The sequence below is a fragment of the Harmonia axyridis genome, chromosome 3, assembly GCF_914767665.1.
Source record: "Harmonia axyridis chromosome 3, icHarAxyr1.1, whole genome shotgun sequence".
In the NCBI taxonomy this organism is placed as follows: domain Eukaryota; kingdom Metazoa; phylum Arthropoda; class Insecta; order Coleoptera; family Coccinellidae; genus Harmonia; species Harmonia axyridis.
The window spans coordinates 5,758,384-5,785,260 of record NC_059503.1 but is presented as its reverse complement, the minus strand read 5'-3'; the positions used below and the strand labels follow the sequence as shown (position 1 = coordinate 5,785,260).

The window sequence follows — 26,877 nt, the reverse complement described above, 5'->3', positions numbered from 1 at the left end:
TATTATTATTTCTGAGTAATATTTGTTGTGTGGTCTTCATATGTTGGAAAGCAAAAATTGAAAAGAAATATTTAAAAAAATAATATATTTACTTCAATAAATAAATTACAATAATTAATATTTACACACTATAAGATGCATGGCATTTAAAATTAAACGCAATCATTTTGACTAAAAACCCAGTTTAAGTCCAAGTGTATGTTTTATTATCACTGTCATACTTAATACACTCTACATTTGCAATATTTTTAGAATCCACTGCACAAAACTTTTCTAAAACCGTGTCATTCAAGCCACAATCTGACAAATTTTCTTTGACGAAAACAATTCCGTCTTTCACTTTACTTTTATCATTTGGTTCTGTTTTACTGAAGGCTGATGTAGATGCTAAATTATGAAAGGTCGCAGTCATATCGTATTCAGGTGGATGAATGCTGAAAATATTATGTATGGTTGAGGGCAAAATAGGTCCACATAATTCTATGGAATAGTAACTCAAATCGTCAACTTTTACTTTGTTCTCCCTCACTTTTAATGCATTCAAAGTAGCCCCATTGAATGCAACAGGGGCTAACAGTGTAGGTGGGACTCCTGCTAATGAACCACTGATTGACACTGCACTCTTACAATTCAAGAGGAAGTTGTAAAAAGAATGTACTTCTGAACCCTCTATCAATACTAGACTCTGCTCGCTATTGTCTACTTCACATTCTGCTTTAAGCACAATTTTTTGCTGAAAGAATCAATACTTCAGAAAAAGTTATTCATACAATGATTAGAAAAATTTCCTTACCTGTGTGTATTTAATCTGTTTGATATCGTCCGAATTTATTCCCATGTTTTTCAGCCAAATGTCGTCATTCGCACCATCATCATCATCGTCGTCATCTACAATAACCTGTTCAGAATCTTGAGTTGTGTCACATGTAGTATCCATTGTGTCATAGCCTTGATCCGACATCCTTTTCTTTTTAAGAGGCATTTGATATTCAATATCTTCGGCTTTGAGCAATCGTCTAAGACCTCTTGTAGTAGGACTGATAAGTGCATGTACATCACTATATCCAGATATTCCAGCAGCTCTGAACAATACCGTGAAGTTATTTGCACAAACATAGAAGTACGGACATTGTCGTGTTCTGATGAGTTGAAATAGAGAACGTAAACCATCAAACCAAGCACTCTGTAATCCGTCACGTACTTCAGCACTGCTAGCTAAACTGATCCCACCTCCTGAGGATTTATTTGTACTTCTAGGGAATAGTTTAACCCAGGGTAAAGAAGGTTGTTGCCAAAACAAACAGCACTGATGGAATTTTGCATTTGGTGATGTGTCCAAATAAGTATTACTATTAGCTCCTAGACATCGGGTGAAACCGGTAATACCTGAAGCTTCTTCACTCAACTTCAGTTTTTGGTTCCAAGGAAAAGGTTTGAAAGATAACAACCTTAACTTTGTTTTCAGAGTCCAATCTATGGGTAACCATTTTTCACCATGAGCCTTCACAACTTCAACAGTCTCCTCTGGACAACTTAATTTATTCAGAATATTATCAAAGGAGATCAGTTTTGGTTTACCATTGGTGATTGATGAAGTAGAACCATGAATTAATTTAAAGAGTGTTCCATCACTTGATTCTTCCAAACCGAGGGAAGAATCGGTCTTACTCTTTTTGCAGCTTTCTTCTTTGGCAAAGGGATTCTTTCGTTTTTGATTTGATAATACATTTTCGAATGGGTTTTTCTCATCACTTGTAACTGGTTTGATGTTAGATTTATTTATTCTTTTTTGTAAATTTCGTTTTTTTATTTTGAGTTGCTGGAGCTTCAATACTTCAGCAGGATTTCGCCATTGGTATGTAGATTTCGAAGGACTTTCGGGCATTTTGAAACAAGAATTTCAATAAAAAGTAATTTCAGTCTAACCACATAAATCCAAACTTTTAAAACTTTTTCATCCCCCGACCCCCAACGAAAATAAAAACAACAAAAAAATTAGTTCGTTGAGACCATAGAGCATAAAATTGGCTACGTACACAGATAACAGAGTTATCTACGTATTAAAATGATGGTGTGTGAATTTAGCTGGCACGCATTCCACTACCAGAGTTGCCGAAGATATCCGATGGAGTTTTTGGGCCCAGTGGCGTGCATTATATTTTACGCAGCAATTGAAATTTATTTTCGGAATATTCAGATGTAAAAAAAGGATATCATATTTAAATTGATTTGGCGTTTTTAAAGCAAGTTGATGTTAAGATGAGATTATCATAAGGATGATTGTACACATACTGAGATTTTGTCAATACCTTGCTATAAGAACAACAATTAAAATACGAATTAATATAAAATTATAAATATTAGAGGCGAATACTCAACCAATTTCAACATCAGAAATAGCATTTATGAAATATTTTGAGAATGAATTTCAATCAATACGTCAAAGGTGACTTTTCATAACGGGAAATTGTATATTATATCCTAAGATAAGTTAATGTATATCGCTCACTGGGCTTTCCAATAGCGCCGTTCTCATGACAGTTATGAAAAACACAGTGAGCAATATGAATTCATTTCTCGGGATATAATATACTTATTTCCCGTAATGAAACTTTGGTGCACGTCACTGGTCTTAGCCATTCGTTCGGGTATCTTCGACGACTCTGCAGCGAGTCAAACTGATACAACTTCATTGCGCTAAATGATGAATGAACAAAGCAAGATACTGAATGACCTCATGTTCATAATTTCGTACAATTCAATATTATTTAGGATAATTTGAGTCGAGGTTAATTCTTTCTTCAACTAATTTTGATTTTCAAAATATTTTTTTTAGAAAAAGAACAGTAATATTCTATGGAAACTTTGTGATAACTCTATGACTAGTGATAATTAACTTCAACCTGAAAAAAAATTGCGGTTAACATCGCATGTGTAAAGAATCGAAAGATAACCTTAATAATTTCGTTAGTGTTTTGAAAATAATTCAGATAAAGTTATGTTTAAAACAGATATTTTTAAATAATAATGTCGTCCAGTAAAGCTTTTGCGCCCTGTAGGGCTCTAGGATTCGTTAGTAACCACATACCATTACAAGTGAGATATATCAGGAGCAGACAAGAAAACTTAATAGTGACCTGTGTTGGAAAATCTTTTCATACTTACGGAATTTCACATTTTAGTTTACTGAGTGTCAATGGTTTGCATCCTCAAGATATAGAATGCATGGCAGCAGATTCTTACCATGTATATACCGGTGCAGGACCTAATATTTACGCTTGGAGAAGAGGAACAGAATTAAAACATACCTACAAGGGACATGAACATAATGTTAAATTGTTGCTTCCATTTGGAATTCACCTTATTTCTGTGGATGAAGAAAATAATTTAAAAGTGTGGGATATTAAGGAAGAAAGTGTTTATTTAGAACTTAGTTTTGAAAAGGAAAATTTTTCTATAACTACACTTTTCCATCCTAATACTTATGTAAACAAGATATTGTTAGGCAGCGAGCAAGGTGAACTACATCTATGGAATATAAACAAATCAAGACTGATTTATGTATTCAGGGGTTGGGACAGTCCAGTTACTTGTATTGCCCAAGCACCAGCCGTTAATGTTGCAGCCATTGGTTTGAAAAATGGGGATATTGTTGTGCACAACCTAGAATGCGACATGACTATCATGAAATTTACCCAGGAATGGGGTTCTGTTTCATCGATATCTTTCAGATGGGATGATAAGCCTATTATGGCTTCGGCAAGTGAATCCGGTCATATCGTTTTATGGGATTTGGAAAAGAGGAGAGTTGCAAGTCAGGTTCTTAAAGCACACGAAGCATCTGTAACTGGTATGGTTTGTTTGCAAAGTGAACCACTTATGTTAACTTCATCACCTGATAATAGATTAAAATTGTGGATTTTTGATATGCCGGATGATGGACCTAGATTGCTTAGGATCAGAGAAGGTAAAGTTCATTGTTTTGATGATTATTTTCGTTTTTTTTTAAGGTTTATGACAAATATATGAATAATCGAAATTGATGTTTCCAGGTCATTCTGCTCCTCCATCGTACATTAGATTTCACGACCCACATGGTCATAATATTTTAAGTGCAGCCAGTGATTCAACATTGAGAATTTTCAATACTAGAACAGAACAATTCAACAAAAGTTTAGGAAAAGCTTCTTACAACAGAAAAGCCAGTAAGAAGAAGAAGGGTACTGTAGAAGATACCCTTATAATGCCCCCAATTGTACAATTTACTTCTGAAACAACCAGAGAAAAAGACTGGGACAACATTGCCTCAATACATTTGGGATTATCCATGGTTACGACTTGGTCCTACAATAATCTGAAAATGGGAGAATTGAAATTACTTCCAGAACGATTCTACAAAAAAAATTACAAAGGAACGATAGACAGTGTTGCTACTTGCCTGTGTATGACAAGATGTGGAAATTTTGTTCTTATTGGCTACAATACTGGACATGTTGACAGGTAAATTAGTAATTATATTTTGAGATTATACTGGGCGAGTCTTAAAGTGGTACATTAATTTCTTTGAACTGTGTTATTCTGGTATAGAAAGCTAATGTTAATTTTTTTTTTCTTCAGATTTAATATTCAGTCTGGAATCTGGCAAGAACATTACGGTGAAAAGTATGCTCATGAGTGTCCTGTTAGAGGTGTTGCAGTAGATCAGTTGAATCAAGTTACAGTAACAGGATCTATGCGAGGTGAAGTCAGCTTTTGGAGGTTTAAGTGTAAAGGTAAGAATATGAAAATTAATTCTGTTTGGAGATCCAGTGTTTCTTTGTTAATAGGACTAAACATAAATGAAACATGTTCTTAATTTTGTTTTTTACAGGTTCACAGCCTCTGAAAACGCTAGACTTGGAAGATTCCATCAACTTCTTCAGAATAAACCACGAGAGCTCATTATTGGCGATTGCAATGGAAGATTTCAGCATATGTATTATAGATGTGGATATTAAGAGACTCATAAGAAAGCTGGAAGGCCACATTGGTAAAATCACAGATGCAACTTTCAGTCCTGACTCTAGATGGCTTATAACCTCATCCATGGATTCTTCGATAAAGATCTGGGACATCCCGTCATCTACTTTGGTTGACCAATTTGCAACTCACTCTCCTTGTGTGTCTCTAGACATGTCGCCAACCGGTGAAACATTAGCGACAAGCCACATCGATTACTTGGGCATGTTCTTGTGGTCTAACAGAACCCTTTATTCAAGGATAACTTTGACAGCTATAGATCCGACACAAAAAGCACAATTGGTTACTTTACCGGAATGTGCACAAGAAGTAACCCAAGAAGAAGCTCCTATAGAAGAGGACGATTTCGAATTCAAGTCGAAGGATCAAATAAGTCAAGACTTGATTACCCTGTCCGGTCTATCAACGTCTTTGTGGTTGAACCTGCTGGATATAGAACTGATAAAACAGAGGAACAAGCCGATACAGCCACCGAAGACGCCAAAAGCAGCACCGTTTTTCTTGCCAACAGTAGCCGGTTTGGAATTGAAGTTCGATGTGGCTACCCAAAAAGAAGAGCAGGTGAAAACCAAATTGATCTGTCCGAAGAACTTCCAGAATTACACGGAGTTTGGACATTTATTACAAAAAACGGTAAAAAGCAACGACTTTAGTCCAATTGTGGAAAAGTTGAAATCTTATGGACCCACTAAGATCGACTTCGAAATAAGGTCTTTGGATGGAGACAGCGGTGGTTCAGTTGACATTATGGTGCAGTTCTTGAAAACTATAGAGTGGATGTTTAACTCTAAAGCGAACTATGAATTAGCATCGGCTTATTTTGCAGTTTTTATTAAGTGTCATACAGAAATCATTGCTAATGATAGTAGGTTAAGTGAATTGTTTAAAATAGTAGAAAAGAAGCAAACTGAATGCTGGGATGCATTACAAGACAGTTTACTGTCTATCTTAGCTCATTTTGACTTTTTACATTCTGTATAGTATATAAATAATTTTTTTAAAAACCACTAAAATTTTTATTTACCCACATAATTTGAATGTAAGCATTTCTTCAAATTTCCTTATTATGCAGTTCTCACGAATTTTGTGACTAAATCTCAATTTTTTTGGGTGAGTATTTGTTCAATTATTTAGAACACGAAATTTTATGCCTGTCAAACTCAATCATTTAAGACGATTTTCTGGCAAAGCACACTTTCGATTTAATACTATTTTCGCTGAACTATTGAATTAAGAAATCTTCAAGGTCACAGGTCAAAAATATTTAGGTGGAGGACAAATGTGATTTGAATTGAAACAAATGGAGACATTTAAATATACATGTTTTATTTGAAAATTAAATATAATAAAACTTTTGAGACAAAGCTTATGTTACATCATATTATATCAGTTATATAGAAAGAGTTACAAAGATTGAAATAAGAAAACTTAATAGAAGAGTACACAATGTACACCTAATTTCAGCTTCATTTCAGAGAAACTACCCCGAAACACCTACAAATTCTCAAACTAGCACCACAATTATATACATACAACTGTTTTTGTTATTCCAATCAAATCAAGTTATATTTAATTTTTTTTTATGGAAAACGGGGTTAACTCTCATGAAATTATTATTTTATTTTCAAAGATATTTCAACCAAAACTATGGAAAACTGTACACAGAAAACAATATTGATTAAATATTTATTTAGTATGAATTTCCATTAACTACCTCTTACAACTTTTCTGCTGAAGCTAAATTATTATTAGTGGAAAATGCTATTCCAACTTTTCAAAAGACCAGAAAAAAAGAACCAAATTATTTTACTGTATGTAGCTCAAAAAGGAATAACACGTCTGAACAAAATGAAACTAATTTCTTGTTCTCCATTAAAATCACATGCTTCAAGCATAAATTTTGCTTTGAATATTTTAATATAAACACTATCTAATTATAGAGCCTATTACATACCAAAAATATAAATATGAACTTAAACAAAATATAAACAAAACAGTATGTAAAAAATCTCGAAAACTGATGTGCAACAAGTACTCGAGAACTTTAGATGCTGGTTGCTTCTCAGCAACATTTATATCAAGAATTTTCAATAAAAAAATAACACAAATAGCCACTGGTGAATGGTACAGAAATCACTACTATATATATGCAGAATCTGAAAAAAGTTGGGAAAATACAGTCAAAAAACATCTTTACAAACTCTATTGACACTATTTTAATTAGTTTCTTTTTGAATATTAGGTGCACAAATATGTTATCTTAATGAGAAAAATGAATATGTTAAGATAAGGTCCATTGAAAAAATAGTTTTAAGTTTTATTGATGTAAAATTGAAAAAGACACTAACTTTTACACAATGGTTGATTTCTATAAAAAATATTACGAATCCAATAATTTTTTAATAAATAGTGACTGGTAAAAGAGAGAAAAGCACTAATGTAAAGTCAAAGAGTTTTTGAGTCATGTACAATTTTACTTACAGCATAACCTCAAACTTTGGAAGATTTGTACATCCAATAATTCATGAAGAAAACCATTTGCAATTAAAAAATGCAAAAGTTGCTCACCTGTGTTTGAATAGTTGTTCAATATATTGCTAAAAAAGTGTGTTACTGGCAACACTGTTTACGAACTCCATCGCTATTCATTGTAGGCTTAACATCTATTGGTTCTACGTTTACTGCCCGAATGGTATCGCCTTCTGGTGGATCCCTGATCTGCTTCTGTGATACAATTCTATAAATTTCTGCAAAAAAAATTCATTATTAGGAAGTTATTGCATGTTTTTAGTATATAATTGTCTTTGCTATCGTACTAGGCGATGTTGCCATTTTCTACAGCCGTGACGAAGAAATTAAAGCATTTTTGAAAACCGAATTTAAACAGTTTCTGTGTAATTTCTAATTTGGGGTACTAACCCAAATTGAAGATAATTCCCCATTCTGGTAGTCAAGGGCATAGTGTTAGTTAAATTTAGACAATCGGAGGTGAAAGTACTGGACCTAACATCGCGGTTCTTCTTAACCCAAATCGAAGAGAATTCTCTCAGCCAAGTTCACACTGTCAGTTAAATTAAATCACGGAGTTGAACGTACCTGATTTAAATACCTCAAAGGGCTATTACGGTTGTTCTCAACTTAAACCAAGGACAATTCATTGTTCAGGCAGCTAAATTCAACCGTCAGTTAAATCTAGCCAACCGGAGGTGAAAGTATCAGACTTTTATTTGTTTATTTAATACTTAAAAATCTCATAGGGCTATTATAGTTCTTCTCAATCCAAATTGATTGGACAATTTCCAATTCTAGCAGCTAAGTTTACATTGTCAGTTAAATCTAGCCAACTGGAGGTGAAAGTATTCGACTTTAAAACCACATAGGGCTATTGGGGTTCTTCTCAAACCAAATCGAGGACAATTCTCCATTTTGGCAGCTAACACTGTCAGTTAAATCTTATCAACCAGAGGTGAAAGTTTCAGATTTAAAAACCTCAAAGGGCTATTACTTTTCAACCTAAATCAAGAACAATTCCCTATTCTGGCAGCTGTATTCACACTGTCAGTTGAATCTAGCCAACCGGAGGTGAAAGTATCCGACTTAAAAACCTCATAAGGCTATTAAGGTTCTTCTCTTCCCAAATTAAGGACGATTCTGAATTGTAGCAGCCAAGTTCACACTGTCAGTTAAATCGAGCCAACTGGAGGTGAAAGAATCCTACTAAAAAACCTCATAGGGCTGTTACGGTTCTTCTCAAGCTAAATCGAGGAGAATTCTCCATTCTGGCAGCTAAGTTCACACTGTCAGTTAAAACTAGACAACCGGAGGTGAGAGTATCGGACTTTAAAAACCTCGCAGGGTCCAACAGACCCCTGGAAGGGTGTTCCCTTACCTGACAATATGTTCTGGAAGGCCATATCGACGTTCGTCGAGTCCAACGCCGACGTTTCGATGAAGGAGAGACCGTTGCGCTCGGCGAACGTCTTCGCCTCCTCCGTTGTAACGGCCCTTAGATGCCTGAGATCGGACTTGTTCCCGACCAGCATTATGACGATGTTCTGGTCGGCGTGGTCGCGCAACTCCCTCAACCAGCGTTCGACGTTCTCGTACGTCAGGTGCTTCGCTATGTCGTAGACCAGCAGCGCCCCCACGGCGCCCCTGTAGTAGGCGGCCGTGATGGCGCGGTACCGCTCCTGGCCGGCGGTGTCCCATATCTGGGCCTTTATCGTCTTGCCGTCCACCTGCAAAAAAAACGGGAGTGTGCAGAAATTTCTTAATTTCAGACGAGAAGGAAATACTTTTCCAACAATATATATACTCTTGGTACTCGACCTATTAAACATGCTCATAAAAAGGTCTTATGCTATTGAAAACATACTATAGTAAAGGGTGTTTTTTAGAGCTACGATGGATTATTCGATTGACATGAATTTTATTTATCCGCAAGATAATCTTGTGGCATTACATTTTAAACATGATTTCTGGCATATGACCGCCACGGCTGGCTCGGATGTAGTCCAATCTGGACGTCCAATTTTCGATTACTTTTTCCAATATTTGTGGCCGTATATCGGCAATAACACGGCGAATGTTGTCTTCTAAATGGTCAAGGGTTTGTGGCTTATCCGCATAGACCAATGACTTTACATAGCCCCACAGAAAGAAGTCTAGCGGTGTTAAATCACAAGATCTTGGAGGCCAATTCACAGGTCCAAAACGTGAAATTAGTCACCAAACGTGTCTTTCAATAAATCGATTGTGGCACGAGCTGTGTGACATGTTGCGCCGTCTTGTTGGAACTACAGCTTCTGGACATCATGGTTGTTCAATTCAGGAATGAAAAAGTTAGTGATCATGGCTCTATAGCGATCACCATTGACTGTAACGTTCTGGCCATCATCGTTTTTGAAGAAGTACGGACCAATGATTCCACCAGCCCATAAAGCGCACCAAACAGTCAGTTTTTCTGGATGTAACGGTGTTTCGACATACACTTGAGGATTAGCTTCACTCCAAATGAGACAGTTTTGTTTGTTGGAAAATCCTGCAAATTTGATCCCGCAGAATGTCAGAGGGATCCCGCATTTGCGCGATTGTTACGGGATTGGATTCCCTAGTTGTGACGTATGGAATTTTTTGTGCCCCAACCGAATATGGAAGTCCCGAGATGCCATGTTTGCGCATGTGTGAAATTGAAAGTATGGAACGCCTCATTTATCTCGGAAAAGGGTAGCAAGATTTTTATAGATTTTGGTGTGCAAGTACTTGTGATATGGTCGATATAATGGTGTTATTTACATTGTTGTCAGATCTTTCCTTTTAACGGAAAAATAATGAACTTTGTTAATTAATAAGTAAAAATCTGACAGCAATGTAAACACCGCTAAAATATCGGCCATAAAATTTAAGAGAATTTTTTTTTCTCGATATTGTTATTATTCATTATGAAAATCGTAAAATACTATCATATTAAACTGAAATAACTGAATAAAGACAATTTACTTCTTCATTATACTCTAAAGAACACTTTTATTTTCCGGAATCTTGACACATTTCATTTGAAGCTTGGTACAAACCAGAAAAAAGTTTTATGGCACTGGCCATGAATGATATAATAATAATATTCTTTATTTTGTGACCATAAATAGGTACAGGTATACTGCATTAATTTCTAAATTAACTAAAGCTGAATGAACGCCCATTTCTAATTTTTCTATCTAGATTGACACAAAGACCGAAAGAAACCAAAGTGGTTCAGAATGTAGACTAAAATGCATTTGGAAGTGTAAATTTTTAATTCAGAGACCAAAAATTTCTTTCATACCGAAAGATTAACTCTACCTTCGGTAGACCCGCAACAAGAACATTTGATACTTTATTATTAGTGCGCGTTAAGAAACTCCAACGGATAAAGATCAAACGTTGCCACGAACATTTCAGTCCCTTTGATCTTGCCGCTAATTGGGGAATTCGGATAACACACATTTGGAAGCGGCTTTGGGTTTTTATTTAGTGCTGGAGCTGTTGAAATGATGGATTGTTTCATCCATAAAAGCCCCTTCTCAGAAAAAAAAGTATTCCATTTATTTATAGTAATGGTGACTTGAAGTATTAAAGTAACTAGATCTAAATTTTGACAAAATCAGCTTTGAGAGTTTTGTGATAGGACTTCAAGACGGAAAATCTTGTATTCATAATGAATATCATGATAGTAACCCATGAAATTAAAAAAAAAATTATTTCTTTATTTCTAAATTCATTTGTTGTTGACTTGGATATTTCCTACAATTTTAAGATTTAGATATATCTGCCTTTGTGCATCTTATCTATCGATATTATTCAGGATGTTCAATTTGAGATGAGGAAAATTCTGAAAATTTTCATTTACAAAATTTGAGAAGCTATTTTTCAAACCCTGTATATCACTGGTCCATTTCCTATATACGTTTCAAGAAATTAGTTCATATGAACGTCTATCGTAAACGTGTTTACTTTTGAGATACAGGGTGTTAAGTTTCCAGAAACTTCATAAAATATCTACAATAGCATCATTGTGGTATAAACAACATTATTTTTTCCGGAAACTTTATCACCCTGGATCTCAAAGGTAACTTTATAAAAAGTTATATTTTCCACTCTTCCAAAACTAGAGAAATGGGAGTACCTGTATGTTGTATGCATCAATACTTTCGAACCGATATAAGTATCGATACTACACGATCCCGGTACCGGTACTTCGTTCAAAATCATACGCATAGTCGATTGGTCAGTTACTAACCAATCAGAGTCAAAGTGCCTCTTCTGTATCTCTATTTGCGGCAACACTGTACGTGTCAAAGTGACAGCTGTCACCTGACATTAGCCAATAAATTCTTATTGTCAAAACGAACAGCTGATTAGAAATTCGTAGGAATTATCTTAAAGTGCGACACACACGTACAGATTTGCTTCCTAAAAAAATTTCGGATGCAAGCTGATGCCATTCAATAAATAGATTTTTCGCTACTCAGTACCTAAGTTGCGACCAACGCAAATCAAACGCGATACAATTAAATAAAAAAATGTATGAGTTTTTTGTGCCGCACAACAAACTACTCCTTTATCTGGAGTAGAAAATTCCAATCGAACTTTATCCTTGAAAATTAGTCGCGTGAAAACTGCGATTGCGGTTTTCCCTCGGGCCTCAATTTTCTCTCTTCAGATAAGGTTGTGAACGCATGCAAAATTTAAACGGAAAATTTACAGGTCGATCCGTCTATCTAGGACAAATACGATCGATTTTCACGTAGATAATGTGTGAAGACACGTAAAACGAAATTGACTTGTTTAATCTCAACTAAAGGCAAACATTGACGATGAGATTGCTTATACAATGTAGGTCAATTTAACAAAATTAGTATTATTAATTTGAGTAGGCACCTTCCAAAATAAATAAAAACAATTTCGGTTTACTTTTTCAGGTAATCAATGCCCTATCATAATTAATTAATTGTGTTGCCAAAGCCTTAAAAACCTTTTTTTAACATATTCACTGATCAATCAATTATTCTCTTTCTTCATTTTCTGCAAGACTGAAAATCCACACCAGATCAAAAATCAACTATCTGTGAAACATAATAACATATTCTCAAATAAAAAGATCCTTGATTTAGCACTTTTTTTTTGAGACAGATATCAAGTTTCTCCAAAGTTTAAATTTCAGTTTGACTCAGTTAATTTTAGTATTAAGTTTCACAGGTAATCAAAAATTGGAAAGGTCTTGATATATCTTGTTCAGAAATAACAACAAGAAGATCATCAATAATAACATTCAAGACTGTATCAATTACATGAAAGATACAAACCTTCATACTACGTGTGGCAAACTCTACTCCTATTGTTGATTTAGACTCCAGGTTGAATTCATTTCTAGTAAATCTGGATAATAAGTTACTTTTTCCTACACCCGAATCTCCAATTAGGACCACTAAAAATAAATTTCTGTTAAAAACAAATACTTTTTGGTGTCAACAATCCAACTGAATTCAATTATACCAACTGACAGTTTACAATTGCCAAGGTCACAAAATACCCCCTAATATGATATTCCTTTGCCCCTATAGACTGATGAATTCAATTATTAGTTCTTGAATATATTGAGTATAATTGTTTTTTACTAAGAAAATGGAATATTTGAGAATATATAAACAGAGTGACCTTCCAATATAATTTGATATTTATAAATAGAAATCCATTATGAATAAAAAAACTTCCAACAAAGGATTGCTCCTTTGTTAGATAAATTGGCTTTTCTCATGATTAAATGGAGATGTTCCACTTCTGTCCACTTTCACAATAGAAATAGATCAATATTTGATATTATTATTGCATCAAGTTCAGGGGGAGGAATCATTGTAGAATTCTAGAAAAACTCGAAAACCCGAATTAGATTTTTGGTCTGATAAGAAATGAATCTCGGTAAGGAGTTGTCACTGATAATTAGACTAATTAGAGCGGATTCTGATAAGAATTGAAGAAAAGTTATAAAGAACTTGACAATTCCAAAAGAAGGCTCACGATGTATTCCTGATTTCGTTGAGATTTTCAGTAAACAATTGTAATTGACCTCTGACTGCTGACTTGTCTAGAATTTACATTTATCTTTATGATACGTCAACAAATGTCAGTCGGTACAAACAAATCCGGATTTTGTAAATTCTAACAATGTTATCACTATTCTCAACTTACCTTTGAAAAGATAATCGTATTCATCATCTTTGGAACTCATTTTTTCCACTCAACTCTTTTAATACTATATAACTATTGGATATATGAAGTACTAACAAAGCAACTCAACACATAATAAATACCGTTAGACAGACTGAATATTTCGTATCACAGACACATTTCAACGATATACTTCTTGAATTACTAATAGATGTTTTTAATAAATTCTGCTGAACCGATTAATTGATTCGAAATTACAAAATGGCGTCGGACTTTTTATTCCTCTGAATAACGAACAAACGCCCCTTCCTTACTTTAGCCAATTGTCAAAGTTCGTCAATCTGTAACATCTTCAGAACGCATGCGCACGTATCGGTGGTTACGTGCGCAAATATTATGATCCATAGATTCCAGTTTTTTTTATTATGATATCAATTAATTGAATAAATGCGTAAACTGACCAGTCACCCTTGAATTCTTGCCTGTAACATGCAAGTTCTGATTTTTATAGATCTTGTACAACCTCTACAAAGCCCAGGGCTTAGTTAGAACAAGTTAGAAGGACCAGCTGTATTTTGTGTAGGTTTTGTTACTGTGTCCTTCTGCCACCTCAGGCTGATTACTGTGAATTGTAGATTCGCAATACCAACCTCTTGCTCGCTGCACTCAACACTATTACTCCATTTTCGTTTTCTGGACGCTCTAGAAGATTATTTACTAGGGCAATGTTATTTTTGTCCTATTGAATTTAAATACCATTATGACAAACATAAACCAACGTAAAATATATGTTATTAATTCAGAAATTCAACAAATCTGGAAAAAACTAGTTGGAAATATTAAATTGGGGCATGTTGATTTTTTTTTATGATTTTAAAGTAAAATTACGATTGTTACGTATTGGTTTGTCGATCCCTTTTTTCATATGTTTAAGCTATATTTCACTAACTATTTACTGTTCAATGAGTTTTTTTAAACCCCTCGGATAGTTTAGAAAAATTTTGCTTTATATATCCCACCCGCCAAGTGAAATTCTCCAGAAGATCTTACTCTTAGTGGATGTAATGAATTGAGCAATTAGCTTCCTGATTGCCGAGCCAATTTGAAGCAGCATATATGGAAATATTTCTTTTGCAACCCATCTGGTTTACCTTCATCGTAATAGTTGACTATTCTTAAAAACTCTATGGAAGAAACTTGATTCTGGTAAAGTGCTTTTTGCGCTTAGAAACCCTAACCAAATGAGCTGATTTGAAAATTGAGCCCTGGAAGATCATTCTATCATATTCTTTAAAAAACTTTCCTTGAATCATCTGTGGTGTTCCATAAAGATTTCAGAATAGAGAAGGATATTTCTCTGTGACACAGTTTTTCTTCTTTATATTGAAAGCGTAATCTTCTAATATTCCTACAAGTTTTTATGGAATGTTTTAACGCTGATAAACATGCATCACTATGGGAACTTTGTGACTATAAATGGAAGGAAAGAATTAGTCAGTAAAAAATGAACCAAAATTGCAAAACATCAATATATTTATTTTTCGAAGAATAACATTTGATCATGGCAAAGGCGTTGGTGTTTTCAGTTCAAAGTATTTCTCAGAGCTTACATTCAAAGCAATCGACACATCAAATTCTAAGAGATTATAATAGATGTCACTTCTAGTTGCAAAACAATAATCTTGTCATATAAAGTAACAGAAATTCAACATTTTCTCTCAAATAAGATGGCAAAATAGTCAGAAAAATTTCTGACAGATCCCAAACAGGTTTCAACCTACTCGAGATTCAACCACTCAAAATCCTTCTCGAGGTTATATATTCCAGACCATTACCATATATAAAAAGATCTAAACGACCATTATTGAAGCAATCCATACCCTGCACATCAGCTATAGCGGTATGGAACATTGAAACACACCTGCATTTAAGTTTCTCCTCAATAATTTCCCATCCGAACAACAAAACTCTCTGGTCAACAGAAGTGGTAACAAAAAATTTATCACAGATAAAAGCTCCACTTATTAAAGCGCAATGTACCCCAACGTCCTTGAAAGTATCTACAACTTCAACTTTGAGATTTTCAGTAGCCGTTATATCGATCAAATTCAAGACAACGGCATTATCATCACCTCCCGTTAGTATCAACATTCTTGTGTCACTTAGAGTCTTTATGGAGTAACTGTTGATCCCAGATTGATGCGCTGGTACCGACTCAAAAAAGGTGGGGTTCTCGCTATTCAATATCTCGTTGAAGTTCCAAAATACAAGAAGACCATCAGTAGCCATAGTTAGCAGGAGTTTTATATTTCCCGTAACGAGACTAGTAATTTTCAATAGACATCTCATTTTGTACTTGAACGTCTTCATGAATTTCAAAACGTATTGGTCTGGATTTTCACCTCTTACAATTTTGAATAAGTGAATATTGCCGTTGGAGCAAGCGGCAAACAACAATATTCTCTTATTGTACTCGACGATGCTTAAATCCATTATTCTTGTCTCGACATCATTTGTATTGTTGTAGTAAGAATCTTGTTCTATGCAAGATATATCTAAAGAAGGATTATCGACCCCTATTTGAAGTTTGTACATCAAAATCTGCTCTCTACCTCCTCCGTAAAAAATTAAATACGATAGTTTGTCATCAGTCTCTTCAACTTTGTGGAATGCTATAGTTTTAATACTTGATAGGTGCGATTTGAACTTTTTTATACTACATAATTCGGGTCGTTCCTTAGTCAAATCGATTTTTTTCAAACGGAGGACTGTATCCTCCCCTCCCGATGCTAGTATATAGTACCCCCCAATTCTTAGTGCCTTGAGACAGTTTATTTCTTTGACGTGATAACCGGATATGAAATCAAGAGGAAGAACAGCACTTATATCAAAGTGTTTGATGTTTATAGATTTGCTTTTCAAGTAAACGAAGCCTTGGTCGCAGAAGTCCCAGGACCGATGTCCTCCGCCACAGGGAGACTTGATCAGGGTCCTCCTAGCTTTGATATCCCAAAGAACCAAATTTTCTCCCGAAAACCCAAGAAGATAGTTTTTATACAGAGACCCCAACCAGTTGAAAGGTAACTTGTCTGCGGATACCGGTGTTAAACGTAAGTCCTTCTCGAGCCTGTGCATTTTGAGGAGAGAATCTCTACCTAGAGATACCACAACATTAGATATACTGTACAACTTCGACACCCCCTGACTAGAGTGCACTTTCATCATGCTTCTAATGGGAAATTCTTTCTTGTCGTTGTAGACATGGAGATGACCTTTACGATCGCCTATAACAAGGCAATTTTTATGCAAACAAGCCGCTGTAAGACGTCTCTCTCCATTCCACGGTAGTGTGTATTGGTACTTCATTTCGACTGAGTTCTTCTGTACGTCCCAAGTGAACACTCTTCCTTCGTTCTCGTAAGTCAGGAAATTCTTGCAGTTCAACCAATAAGCTCCAGCGATTTTAGATTGGGTGTCCAATTTATATGAGCACTTTTTCACAACTGTGCCTTTTATTTCTTTGTAGAAATGCATCTCTCCGTGAAAGCCTGTAAACATCGAAATTAAGGTGTGATCAACTTGATGAAAATTCACCTATTACCTATAACAGCTAGACATTTCCTGCACGGTGATACTTCTAGCAGGGAGGACTGCTCCATTTCTTTGTGGTGATCGACTGATACCCATTTATTATTGCTGATGTTGTAGCAAAAAAGATGGCCGCTTTCAGACATCACAAGGATATTTCCACTGGCCAACATAATCAATTGTCTAGGTACCTCCATTTTCGGCATGTCGATTTTTTTTGCATCAACAGAAGTGAATGCACTGAAGGATGTCAAAGAGCCATCTTCACCACCTTAAAATAACTTAAAATTAAGATCGATTTTTCAACCAAAGTTTTGCCGAGGTTTTTAGGTATAACTTCATACTATATTTCTCCAAACTGGTTGTTCTTTTCTGGATATTCTAGAATTATACTAGCCAAGAATGAAAACAAGTTACATCAACATGCGAGAAGAGGCATCAATTGTTTGTAGCGCTTGGTTACTAGAAATAGTTCGCACTCCCAGAAGGGGATCAACCGCCTATCCAGAGTTCACTTAATGGAGAGTATAAAAACAGTATTCAGATAAGAACCACTTAATTTTGATTTATTACTCAGAAATCTTAATCTGTTGATAAAATTAAAATTCTGATGTAAATCCTGCACAAACAATTCAATGTTTGAGTGAATTATTAAATTATTTGGATTCACATACCAGATACTACATAGTTTCTATCTTCATGATAGCCAAGTGACCTGATAGCTCCTCCTTGATGAGGTTCAACACTTCTGAGCAGAGTGCCATCGAAATTCCATATATTCAATATTGAGTCTTCCCCAGCCGATATAAAGAAATTCGAGAGTACTTTACAACAGAATACTCTAGCCTGATGACCGTAAACTTTGCATTTTTTCTCGAATTTCTTGTGCTTTATACCTTCCTGTGCCCATAGAATTGAAGATCTGTCATCAGAAGTTGTGCAAACCATTTTGTGTTGCTCATTGAAATCAACAGAAAGAATCACACCCTGAAATCGAAGTAGATACAATAAGGACATCCCAATTTCTTCACATCATGGTCTATAATAATCTAATAATAATAAATAATCGTAAGAATTTTTTTGTAAATATCAGTTACCTTATGTCCCTTAAGAGTTTCTAAGACGGCACATTTTCTATCATTATGAACAGAAGGTTTCCATACAAGTAAATTACCAAAAGCTGTACCGGCAAATATAACCAGAACATCCCATAAGTCATAACCAATAGCAGCACTGTACAGCATAGACCTTTCATTACAAGAATATTCCTCTGTTACCTCTAGAGCCAAATTTCTAATCTGTACCAGGTTGTTCATGCTTACTGTGGCTATTCTAGAGTTATTGTCAATAAATTTGGCAGCTAGGATCCAGTCTTGTGCTAACGATGAAGGTTCTCTAGAAAATTTCTCAAAATCTCCTTCATATTTTATCAATTTCATTTTTTGGCCGCTATATATGAATATTTGTTTGTCCGTAAAATTGAATTCCAATCCATGGATTTTGCTCCCTTCAAATATCTTGAATCTTCTCAAAAAAGTTGTAGAAAGAACATTGTATATGTGTACATTTCCTCCTATTCCTAAGAGTAATAAATAAATAATCAATTACGTTCATTTTAAAAACTTTGATAGAAATTATTTTAGATGAGAAAGCTCTAGGAAAGGGTAAAAATGAAAACTGTTTTGAGCTCATTTTCAACAATTTGTTTATTTGAATATGCGTATATTTCCTGATAATTTTTAAGAAAAAGCAGTTGTATATAACGAGAAATATTTGCATCTTTACAGCGCTGCTGAAAAAATATTGTTTTAATTCAAATTAAAATAGGTCAGGCTACTTATTGATTTTGAGGGCAGTACATCATAATATATCAACAAAACACGGACCCTACCTGCTAGAATGTAATTATCTGTTATTCTTATACAAGTTATGCAAGCTTGAATCAACTTCGAGGTAAAAATTGGTTCCATTTCATTTATCATTTTTATTTATTCAAAATTTACACAATTTGAAAATCTACTACTTATGACATCTACAAAATTTAGGTTATGTTCAAAGTTTCTGTGATCAACTTCAGGAAAAGAAAAAACGCGCGTCTAGTGTTTATTTGAAAATATTCATTGATTCGCTAATTCTATTAGAAAACACAATTTAATAAATGTTTTCTTCATAATATATTTGAAATCCCAATTATTCTTTGTATTAATTATCTTGACTGAATTTGAATATATATTTAGCTAATAAGAATCACTTGAGTACACTTTTTATTTATCAGTATTTATTCGATATCTCATTGAATTAAGGATCACTAGAGTCGCTACACGTTAGTAGACACGAATACAATATTTTACAGTTTTGTATTACAAGAAGTCTAAATAATAATTTATACAGAATATTACAAATGTTAATAGACTGATTAATAAGCATAGTAAAGCTGATGCGTCAACATTACTGTTTTTTTCTTATTTATAAATAATATATCATATCAGGTGTTGATTGAATCTATGTTGAATCGAATGATATATATTTAGTGCACTTATATGATGATTTCATAATAATATCTTTTAATTCAATGTAGACAAGAGAAAAAATTACAGAGGACACCAGTTTGAATTCTTTATTTTTCAAAATATATACATGATACATCTATTTTATTTACAGAGTAAGAGAGTAGATAATTATTTATTAAAAAAATACTATTTCTCTTTCTTCTTGTTCAGAAATAATTATGTATCTCACTTTGAGCATAAGTACCACCAACAAAAGTAAAAGGAATAATTTCAATCACAATACTTAGAAGTTAGAAGCCATATTGTTAACTAACAATTAATTCAGCTTTGTCATTTTCAATTAATGAGACTAATTATTTTTTTCATCATTGTTGGTCTGCTATAATGTATGCAGGGGACGTACATTTTATGGTTGTTCTTTAGGACCATATCAGGTTACCCAAAGAATGCTCAAAGTAAGACCCACATCTAATATGAAAATCTTATTTTTTTATTAGGCCTTTTTTCACTTTCCTCACTTTCACTATTCAGCCCATGTTTGATGAATCTCTTTGCAGCTGGGAGATCTAATTTTGGTCTAATTGTTTGTCTTTCATGGGCCTGAAAAATATGAAATCAATATAAACGTTATATAGGTTGGACACACAGTAACTAATGGTGTATTTATGCACTGTACCTAAGAACTAAGGACTATGAACTAAGAACTAAACCTAAGAATTCAGTGGCGTTTATGCACTCTCTTGTTACTTCTTAGTTAAGGCATGCGCACATGCTCGAACTACTTTCTATTTGTTCTATATTTTGATGTTTGACGTTGATATTTATTGTGAAAAAATTTAATTTAATTTTTTTATATACACCTAATACTTTTTTCATCGATAAACACGAATAAAGAACATAAAATGATAGAAACTGGTACTCGTTAATATTGGAATTCTATGCAGCGCACGTGCACTTTTTTATTTTACCTGAGCCCTTAGTTCTTAGTTAACAGTTGGCCTGCTAGTGTTAGTACTTAGTTTTTAGGAAACGTGCATAAACTCCCTCATTGATTTGTTAGCGTTCAATTCTTAGGTTTAGTCTTAGTTCTTAGGACTGGTGCATAAATCCACCATAAAAGGTCCAAAGTTTAAATAGCAAAGATCTATAACTATAGATGCCTTCATCTAGATATTTGAATGTAAAAAATACCTCTTTAACTTTATTCATGAATTCTTTCACTCTTGCAAGCTGTTCCTTCACATCATGTTCAGCAGGGTTTTCTCCTATGGCATTTAGATGTAGCCAATATAACATGTTTAATGTCATAGCCATTAATAAATCAAAATCTGTTTTTTCTTTTGTAGTAATTTTTGCATATTCCTTTCTCATATTTTCACTTAGGGCAGTCTCCACCATTTTCTCTAATTTATCAATAGCATTGTGTAAATTGGCCACTTTTTGTTTTATATTACCAAATTCTCCTAGAGCTTCGAAATCCATATTTAAAGTTTGAAAACTTACCCAGGTTGAAGCTAAAAAAGATAAAAACAAACACAACTTAGTCAAATCAAAAACAATTCAGATAAAAACAAAAAATATCACCTATTCTAAAAAATTGTCACAAAATCTTAGAACACTAATAATCTATCTATATTCTAAGCACAAAATAATAAATATGAATGAGGTTAACTGATAATCATAAATAAATATTCATAGAAGTATGATTTTTGTGTTCTTCTTATTCGAATTGGTCTGAATGTAGAACAATGTGAGTTATACTGTTTTGCGTTGAATGAATTGGAAATTACTTGAACAGAATGAATTTGATTGGTAAAATTTCATATAAATGTAAACTTTATTAAGTATATGGTAATTGATTGATTTAATGAGATTCTATGACTTTTCTTGTAAGGTTACTCTGTGGTGGACGGTGACAGTTCTTCGAAGCATTAAAATTACATTCAGTTAATCGCTCACTTGTCTGTGATATAGTGTAAACAATCTGTAGAGAAAATTGTTCGTGTTTTCGTTCGGAAGATTTTTTTGCGAGTATTGAAATTGAAGTGGCTACAATTTTTTTTCATCCTTGAATTAAACATAGGTTTGTGCTTTAGGTTGAAGCAATTTCTGGCAATATCACCGCAATTTTTGCCTTTCTGTCCTTTGTTTTCTCTGAAGTCTGCTAGACTTTCTTTTTGCAAGCGTGAGAAAAATCGCAATATTTTGTAAATAATGAGAAGAATAGTTGCTTCCGGTAAGGTCTAATTACTTATGTAGTATGGAGTAGATTCTAATAGTGTTAATTTATTGTCGTCGTTTAAAAGTGTAGTGCCTAATGAAGTGATTATTTAAAACTGTAGTTACTATGATTAAAATATTTAGGAATACTTATTCATCGAATAGACGTAGTGCATTTTAGTTATATGAAATGATTACACCAACTGACATAATGGCTTCAGCTTCAGATATACAAGGATTCCTGAATGGACCTTTAGTATGCTGGGTAAGTTTTCGATTGAAAAAAAAAACGAGACATCATTTCAATAAAAAAATGTTTCAGCTGCGATCGTGTATCCCAGATATAGACAACAAACTAATTGCATACGAGAATTATTTTGATGGATTCCCTTTCCGTGATGTACTTCTCAAAATTGATCCAGATCCATCTGAACCTGTGCCTGCTTTAGCTTCGTTCCATGATAAGGATATCCTGAGTGCAAGAATCCAAATATTTCATGTTATACTCAGCAACATTCAGACAATATACTTGGTGAGTAATTTTCTTTAAAGGTACAATTTTCAGAATTTGCATTTTATTCATTTCTTTTTTTTTATGACATGACTTTCGAGTTTTTTTAAAGATAAGTTTTTTCTAATGTTTTGTTGTTATTTCGTTGTTGTTCTGTCAAAGCTATCGGCATTATGTAGATGGATGAAATGCAAATTCTCCCTTGCTATGACTACTTTCTGTTTGAAAACGAAATACTTATTACGGAAATATTCTTTTGATAATTTTTTTTTTTCAAATTTCTTGTGATGTAATGAAATCGGTCCGTATAAAACTCTAAGCGTGTTCGTTGAGTTATAAATTCAGAATGTTTTTATTTATAGAAGACGGTTTCCGTTTTCTGATGTGTTATTTTGGATATGCCATGTCGAATGGTATTTCTTGAATCCTACAGAATGTAAATTTGGATAAAAACTGTCACGCCAACACGTTGTTAATAGGATATCTTGAATGTTGAACCATTTATTAAAAGTGATTCATTCGAATAGCTTCCGTTTTTTTTTAAGACACCTACAGTGGATTGGGTGCTCCAAGCCGATTTAATATTCTTTTCCGTGTTTGGAATTATACTATTCAGTTGCCTCTGTTTATTGTCTTCGATTATGAAGCTTTGGAATTGTTCGAGAAAAAAATGGAAACCAGTTTTTGTCTTCTACCGTGTGGAGTAAAAAAAACTAACGAAGATTACATCAAATTTTACGGAACAGTCAACATTACCTTCATCTACAAAATATCATATTCCAATGAGGAATATATGAACATATAGAAGTTAGTTCAAATATTCGAAGGTTTCAGATGGAATTATTGGAACATTGTTAAAATATGCACTGTTTTTCTCTAAATTTTGAAAACGTATTTCCATTGTTTTTTTGTGGTTTGTTCGTTCATTCTTGTCGTAAGAAGTGTTGATTACCTTATCGATAAGTTGAATGCTTTTGAAACGCTGTCGTTAAAAGATCTTTATCAGAACCTACCGTCTTTTCGGCTGAGAAAATCTTTTGCATCTTCCTAAAACTTCATTAGACGGTTTTATATTTTTCATTGTCCTCTTACATAGAAAGATTTGTTCGAGTTGAAAACTCCTTTTGTTCTTGTTTTCTAATTGCTGTCATTAGAGGCTTACATACCCCAAGTAAATTGCGGTTAGCTTCAGGTAGGTGGCGCACTTTTTGGTCATTAATTTTCAGTTGTATAATAACATTTGAAGGCGTTTCAGGAAACCGCATCTGAGATAATGTTTATATTTTATTCAATGGGACCTTTAATATTATGTATGTAGATTTTTGGAATTGACATCTAGACTTTCTTGTCGCTTCAACGAGATCTAGACTTATATATCAGAAATTCAGAAAACAAACTTCAAGCGCGCCAAACGACGTGAAACAACCGATGACACAAAGTAGAGCAAAAGTTGGCAAACCTTGGATTTCAGCTGGTAGATACAGAAAATTATAAATATTCTGTTTATTATAAATTCGACAATCAGGAAAAATATCGCATTCCAAATATCCATATTCAATCGGAAATCACCCAAATAAATATATTTCATTCAATATAATATACATTCACAATGATATAGTAAAATTGTGGATTTGAAAATCCGACAACGTAATCTAACCATGTTGGGGACATGTAAAAATTGCGTATACTTCCTCTATTTATGTTTATTACTCTATAGGCAACTCAAAGCAGCATCTTGTAAATATTCAAAATTCATATTGAATTCACGAAATATTACGAAGTTACGTTTTGCTTTAAAATTAAAATAAATCATATAACAACAATATTTTTGGTGTTTAAAGTTTCAAGAAACGATTCTTTTGAGTTTGCAACTCTTAACTTCTCCTCTATATCAATAAATATATTTAATCTTTAACTGACAACGTCAAGGTTTGACAGGTGACAGTTTCAACGGTTTGTTATCTCATTGTCCGTTCGATTCCTAAGCCCCTTTTATTGGTGTTTTCTTGACTTGAACTCTCTAATTGCTGCCATAAATGGCTTAGTTACCCCAAGCGAATGTAAAGTCAGTTTACAGGTAGATTTATATGATAAGGGGTCATGAAATGTCATCACAAATATTGTGCTATTGTGTCAAGGCCTGTTATGATGCAGGTTCTTCTAAAGGAGGATCAGTGACTTTAGCGAGATGAACGAATAGAAAGTTTTGACAGTTATTTCAACAGATTTATTACGGTTATGTCACTTTTTTTCAACAACTTGACTTTTTCGTTAACAACGACGAGCACAAGAAGTGATAACAAGTTTGAGTGATGGTTAACGTATTTTTGGATATTTCAGGTTTAATGAAACAATTTTATTATGGAAAATATCACGAAGCGGTGTTCGAACCAAGATTACCAATATAAATTCATATTTTGGGTAAATAGTCGTTTTCAATATCATCGTTCAATATGATGCCAATTCTACAATAAAAAGCTCTGATCTATAATCCTTGAGAAAGCTACAACGTATACAGGGTGGTCCATCTGTTTTATTTGCTATATAGCTGTGTTATTGGATAATCCATTTCATGGATTCGCTATATGCACCCATTTTTTTTTTAGCGAAATCTGGGTAAAATATTTAGCCAAATTTCCACAAAGTGATACCTATTCGGCTAATTTTGATAATTAATGAACCCAAATGCCAGACAGAATATTGAAAGTATGTTTCGATTGTTTTATAGCGTAGAATCTCGTGTTTTTTCGCCGATTGAAGCTTCATGGTAAATTCCTACAATAAATAAAACGTGAATTTCTTCGAATAACATCAAACTCTCCATGAATGACACTTATTTAGCTGGAATTTCATAGTTTCAACACATAAAATATATGACGCCGATGGAAATTCTCAATTTTAACAATTATTAACAGCTGTTGTCGCATGAACAGATTCTCATTCCGTTTAATTTTATATCTTGCATTTTACTGTTGGCGCCACTCTGAAAATAGCGTTTTGACTTAATTGTTTGTTATAATAAACCACTATTAGTGGCGGGGAAATAAAAATTACCTACTTATATTTTTGATCAAACTTTCACATTTTATGTTTTGTGAGAGAAGGGTGTTGGTTTATTAGTTTTAATGAAGAATTCTTCGTGGAAAAAACTTGAATTTGATTTTCTGATTGAATCGAATGAATCCAAGTTTGTTCGAAGTTTCATATGCTTTAAACTAGTAGTTTTTGAGATATTTAGATTTTTTCCTCGATTTTTTCATGAATTGGAGGGTCTTTAGAAAAACCTAATAACTTTGAAATTAATGAATTCATTTGAATGAGATTTTGAAATGAATACTAGAGGAGATAAGTACTGACTTTTTGATTATCATTGAGTGAGTACTTTACTGGGTGTTCAAAATGAAACAATTCATTGATGACCCTTTCAAACGTAATATCGGGCTTATTCCAAACGGTACTCCTGTATTTAATATTTAGTTAGGTAGTAAATTTTACTATTTCCGAAAAAATTCTCTACCAGTATGCTCTCTATTAGTGATGACGTCACATACCGCCATTTTAGTTCTCCTGTCAGTGTTCGGAATCCAAACAAACAAATTGTCATTCAAATTAGTACGTTGTCGTTGAAGGAATTGGCTTATTTTGATAAATAGGATTATATAATGAACGATTTTACTATTAATTGATAGACAGAAGGAACGAGATTAATGCCAGTAAGTTCGAACTTGAAGTTCAACTAATAAACACGGCTTTTTACAAAATCTGCGGAATGATACAGGATTCAAACTTAGGTACTGGTATTAACCTCGTTCCTTCTGTCTATCAATAAATACTGAAATCGTTCCTCAAATACTCTTATTGATGAAAATAACCCAGTTTTTTCAACGACATTGTACTAATTTGAATGACAATTTATTTGTTTGGATTCCGAACACTGACAGGAGAACCAAAAGTGAAATTTTCTTACTTCCTCATTGAAATGGGCCTTATATTTTCAATGAATCCTAAAAATCAGGTAAACGAAGCATGTAAACAAATATCCGCCATTTTTTGGCTTTCAAAACCGGCAGCCAATCAAAAACGAGATCACTATTTTTTATCAAGTCACTCTACCTGAAATAACTTAATAAAACAGTGACGACAATACAAATTGTGCCTAAAAATGGCGAATGGGGCGGGGCTTAACCATAGAACTTAAGAATACGATTGACAGAACTCAACTGACAGTTCGTGTCGCCACTGTGTTTCATCTAGTCGCTGTACCTGAAATTGCGAAACACCGCCATCTAGCGAATGTCGTATCGTCTTACGCATCGGATGACCTCG

The 26,877-nt window shown here is 33.8% G+C and overlaps 6 protein-coding genes across 6 annotated transcripts in view; 2 read left to right on the top strand and 4 right to left on the bottom strand.

The window, feature by feature from the left end:
• Positions 1–70: 70 nt before the first annotated feature.
• LOC123675920 (protein downstream neighbor of son homolog) lies at positions 71–2,038 on the bottom strand. Its single transcript, XM_045611486.1, has 2 exons — positions 794–2,038; positions 71–733 (listed from the first exon to the last, which is right to left on the bottom strand). The coding sequence occupies exons 1-2, from the start codon at positions 1,883–1,885 to the stop codon at positions 185–187; spliced, it is 1,641 nt and encodes a 546-aa protein (XP_045467442.1). The 5' UTR covers positions 1,886–2,038; the 3' UTR covers positions 71–184.
• Positions 2,039–2,901: 863 nt separating this feature from the next.
• Positions 2,902–7,103, top strand: LOC123675917 (WD repeat-containing protein 36). The gene is made up of 4 exons (XM_045611484.1): positions 2,902–3,967; positions 4,053–4,500; positions 4,618–4,772; positions 4,871–7,103. Exons 1-4 carry the CDS (start codon positions 3,028–3,030, stop codon positions 5,998–6,000), a joined length of 2,673 nt encoding a protein of 890 aa, XP_045467440.1. The 5' UTR covers positions 2,902–3,027; the 3' UTR covers positions 6,001–7,103.
• LOC123675918 (ras-related protein Rab-11A) lies at positions 6,325–14,065 on the bottom strand. Its single transcript, XM_045611485.1, has 5 exons — positions 13,744–14,065; positions 12,861–12,982; positions 8,909–9,257; positions 7,588–7,766; positions 6,325–7,175 (listed from the first exon to the last, which is right to left on the bottom strand). The coding sequence occupies exons 1-4, from the start codon at positions 13,781–13,783 to the stop codon at positions 7,630–7,632; spliced, it is 648 nt and encodes a 215-aa protein (XP_045467441.1). The 5' UTR covers positions 13,784–14,065; the 3' UTR covers positions 6,325–7,175; positions 7,588–7,629.
• A 1,172-nt stretch (positions 14,066–15,237) lies between these two features.
• On the bottom strand, positions 15,238–19,369 carry LOC123675916 (WD repeat-containing protein 6). Its single transcript, XM_045611483.1, has 5 exons — positions 19,202–19,369; positions 18,408–18,889; positions 17,985–18,297; positions 17,324–17,581; positions 15,238–17,270 (listed from the first exon to the last, which is right to left on the bottom strand). Exons 1-5 carry the CDS (start codon positions 19,290–19,292, stop codon positions 15,511–15,513), a joined length of 2,904 nt encoding a protein of 967 aa, XP_045467439.1. The 5' UTR covers positions 19,293–19,369; the 3' UTR covers positions 15,238–15,510.
• Positions 19,370–19,913: 544 nt separating this feature from the next.
• LOC123675915 (nuclear nucleic acid-binding protein C1D) lies at positions 19,914–21,492 on the bottom strand. Its single transcript, XM_045611482.1, has 3 exons — positions 21,405–21,492; positions 21,012–21,334; positions 19,914–20,420 (listed from the first exon to the last, which is right to left on the bottom strand). Exons 2-3 carry the CDS (start codon positions 21,300–21,302, stop codon positions 20,289–20,291), a joined length of 423 nt encoding a protein of 140 aa, XP_045467438.1. The 5' UTR covers positions 21,303–21,334; positions 21,405–21,492; the 3' UTR covers positions 19,914–20,288.
• Positions 21,493–21,757: 265 nt separating this feature from the next.
• Positions 21,758–26,877, top strand: part of LOC123675912 (girdin-like) — a 54,483-nt gene continuing 49,363 nt past the window's right edge. Inside the window, exons 1-2 of the mRNA XM_045611479.1 lie at positions 21,758–22,305; positions 22,363–22,572. Of these exons, the coding sequence (XP_045467435.1) occupies positions 22,231–22,305; positions 22,363–22,572 (285 nt within the window). The 5' untranslated portion in view covers positions 21,758–22,230. The remainder of the gene's footprint in view (positions 22,306–22,362; positions 22,573–26,877) is intronic.

What these genes read in the sequence shown, in the direction of transcription:
- LOC123675920 (XM_045611486.1), bottom strand. Translation starts at nt 1,885, where the DNA reads ATGCCCGAAAGTCCTTCGAAATCTACATACCAATGGCGAAATCCTGCT. An exon ending in AACAGATTAAATACACACAG is followed by an intron (nt 734 to 793) that starts GTAAGGAAATTT and finishes TGATTCTTTCAG; the next exon opens with CAAAAAATTGTGCTTAAAGC.
- LOC123675917 (XM_045611484.1), top strand. Translation starts at nt 3,028, where the DNA reads ATGTCGTCCAGTAAAGCTTTTGCGCCCTGTAGGGCTCTAGGATTCGTT. An exon ending in ATTGCTTAGGATCAGAGAAG is followed by an intron (nt 3,968 to 4,052) that starts GTAAAGTTCATT and finishes TGATGTTTCCAG; the next exon opens with GTCATTCTGCTCCTCCATCG. An exon ending in TTGGAGGTTTAAGTGTAAAG is followed by an intron (nt 4,773 to 4,870) that starts GTAAGAATATGA and finishes TGTTTTTTACAG; the next exon opens with GTTCACAGCCTCTGAAAACG.
- LOC123675918 (XM_045611485.1), bottom strand. Translation starts at nt 13,783, where the DNA reads ATGAGTTCCAAAGATGATGAATACGATTATCTTTTCAAAG. An exon ending in ATACGATTATCTTTTCAAAG is followed by an intron (nt 12,983 to 13,743) that starts GTAAGTTGAGAA and finishes ATTTATTTTTAG; the next exon opens with TGGTCCTAATTGGAGATTCG. An exon ending in TTGCCACACGTAGTATGAAG is followed by an intron (nt 9,258 to 12,860) that starts GTTTGTATCTTT and finishes TTTTTTTTGCAG; the next exon opens with GTGGACGGCAAGACGATAAA.
- LOC123675916 (XM_045611483.1), bottom strand. Translation starts at nt 19,292, where the DNA reads ATGATAAATGAAATGGAACCAATTTTTACCTCGAAGTTGATTCAAGCT. An exon ending in TAGAAACTATGTAGTATCTG is followed by an intron (nt 17,582 to 17,984) that starts GTATGTGAATCC and finishes AGTTATTTTAAG; the next exon opens with GTGGTGAAGATGGCTCTTTG. An exon ending in GAAATGTCTAGCTGTTATAG is followed by an intron (nt 17,271 to 17,323) that starts GTAATAGGTGAA and finishes CGATGTTTACAG; the next exon opens with GCTTTCACGGAGAGATGCAT.
- LOC123675915 (XM_045611482.1), bottom strand. Translation starts at nt 21,302, where the DNA reads ATGGATTTCGAAGCTCTAGGAGAATTTGGTAATATAAAACAAAAAGTG. An exon ending in TCATGAATAAAGTTAAAGAG is followed by an intron (nt 20,421 to 21,011) that starts GTATTTTTTACA and finishes CATATTTTTCAG; the next exon opens with GCCCATGAAAGACAAACAAT.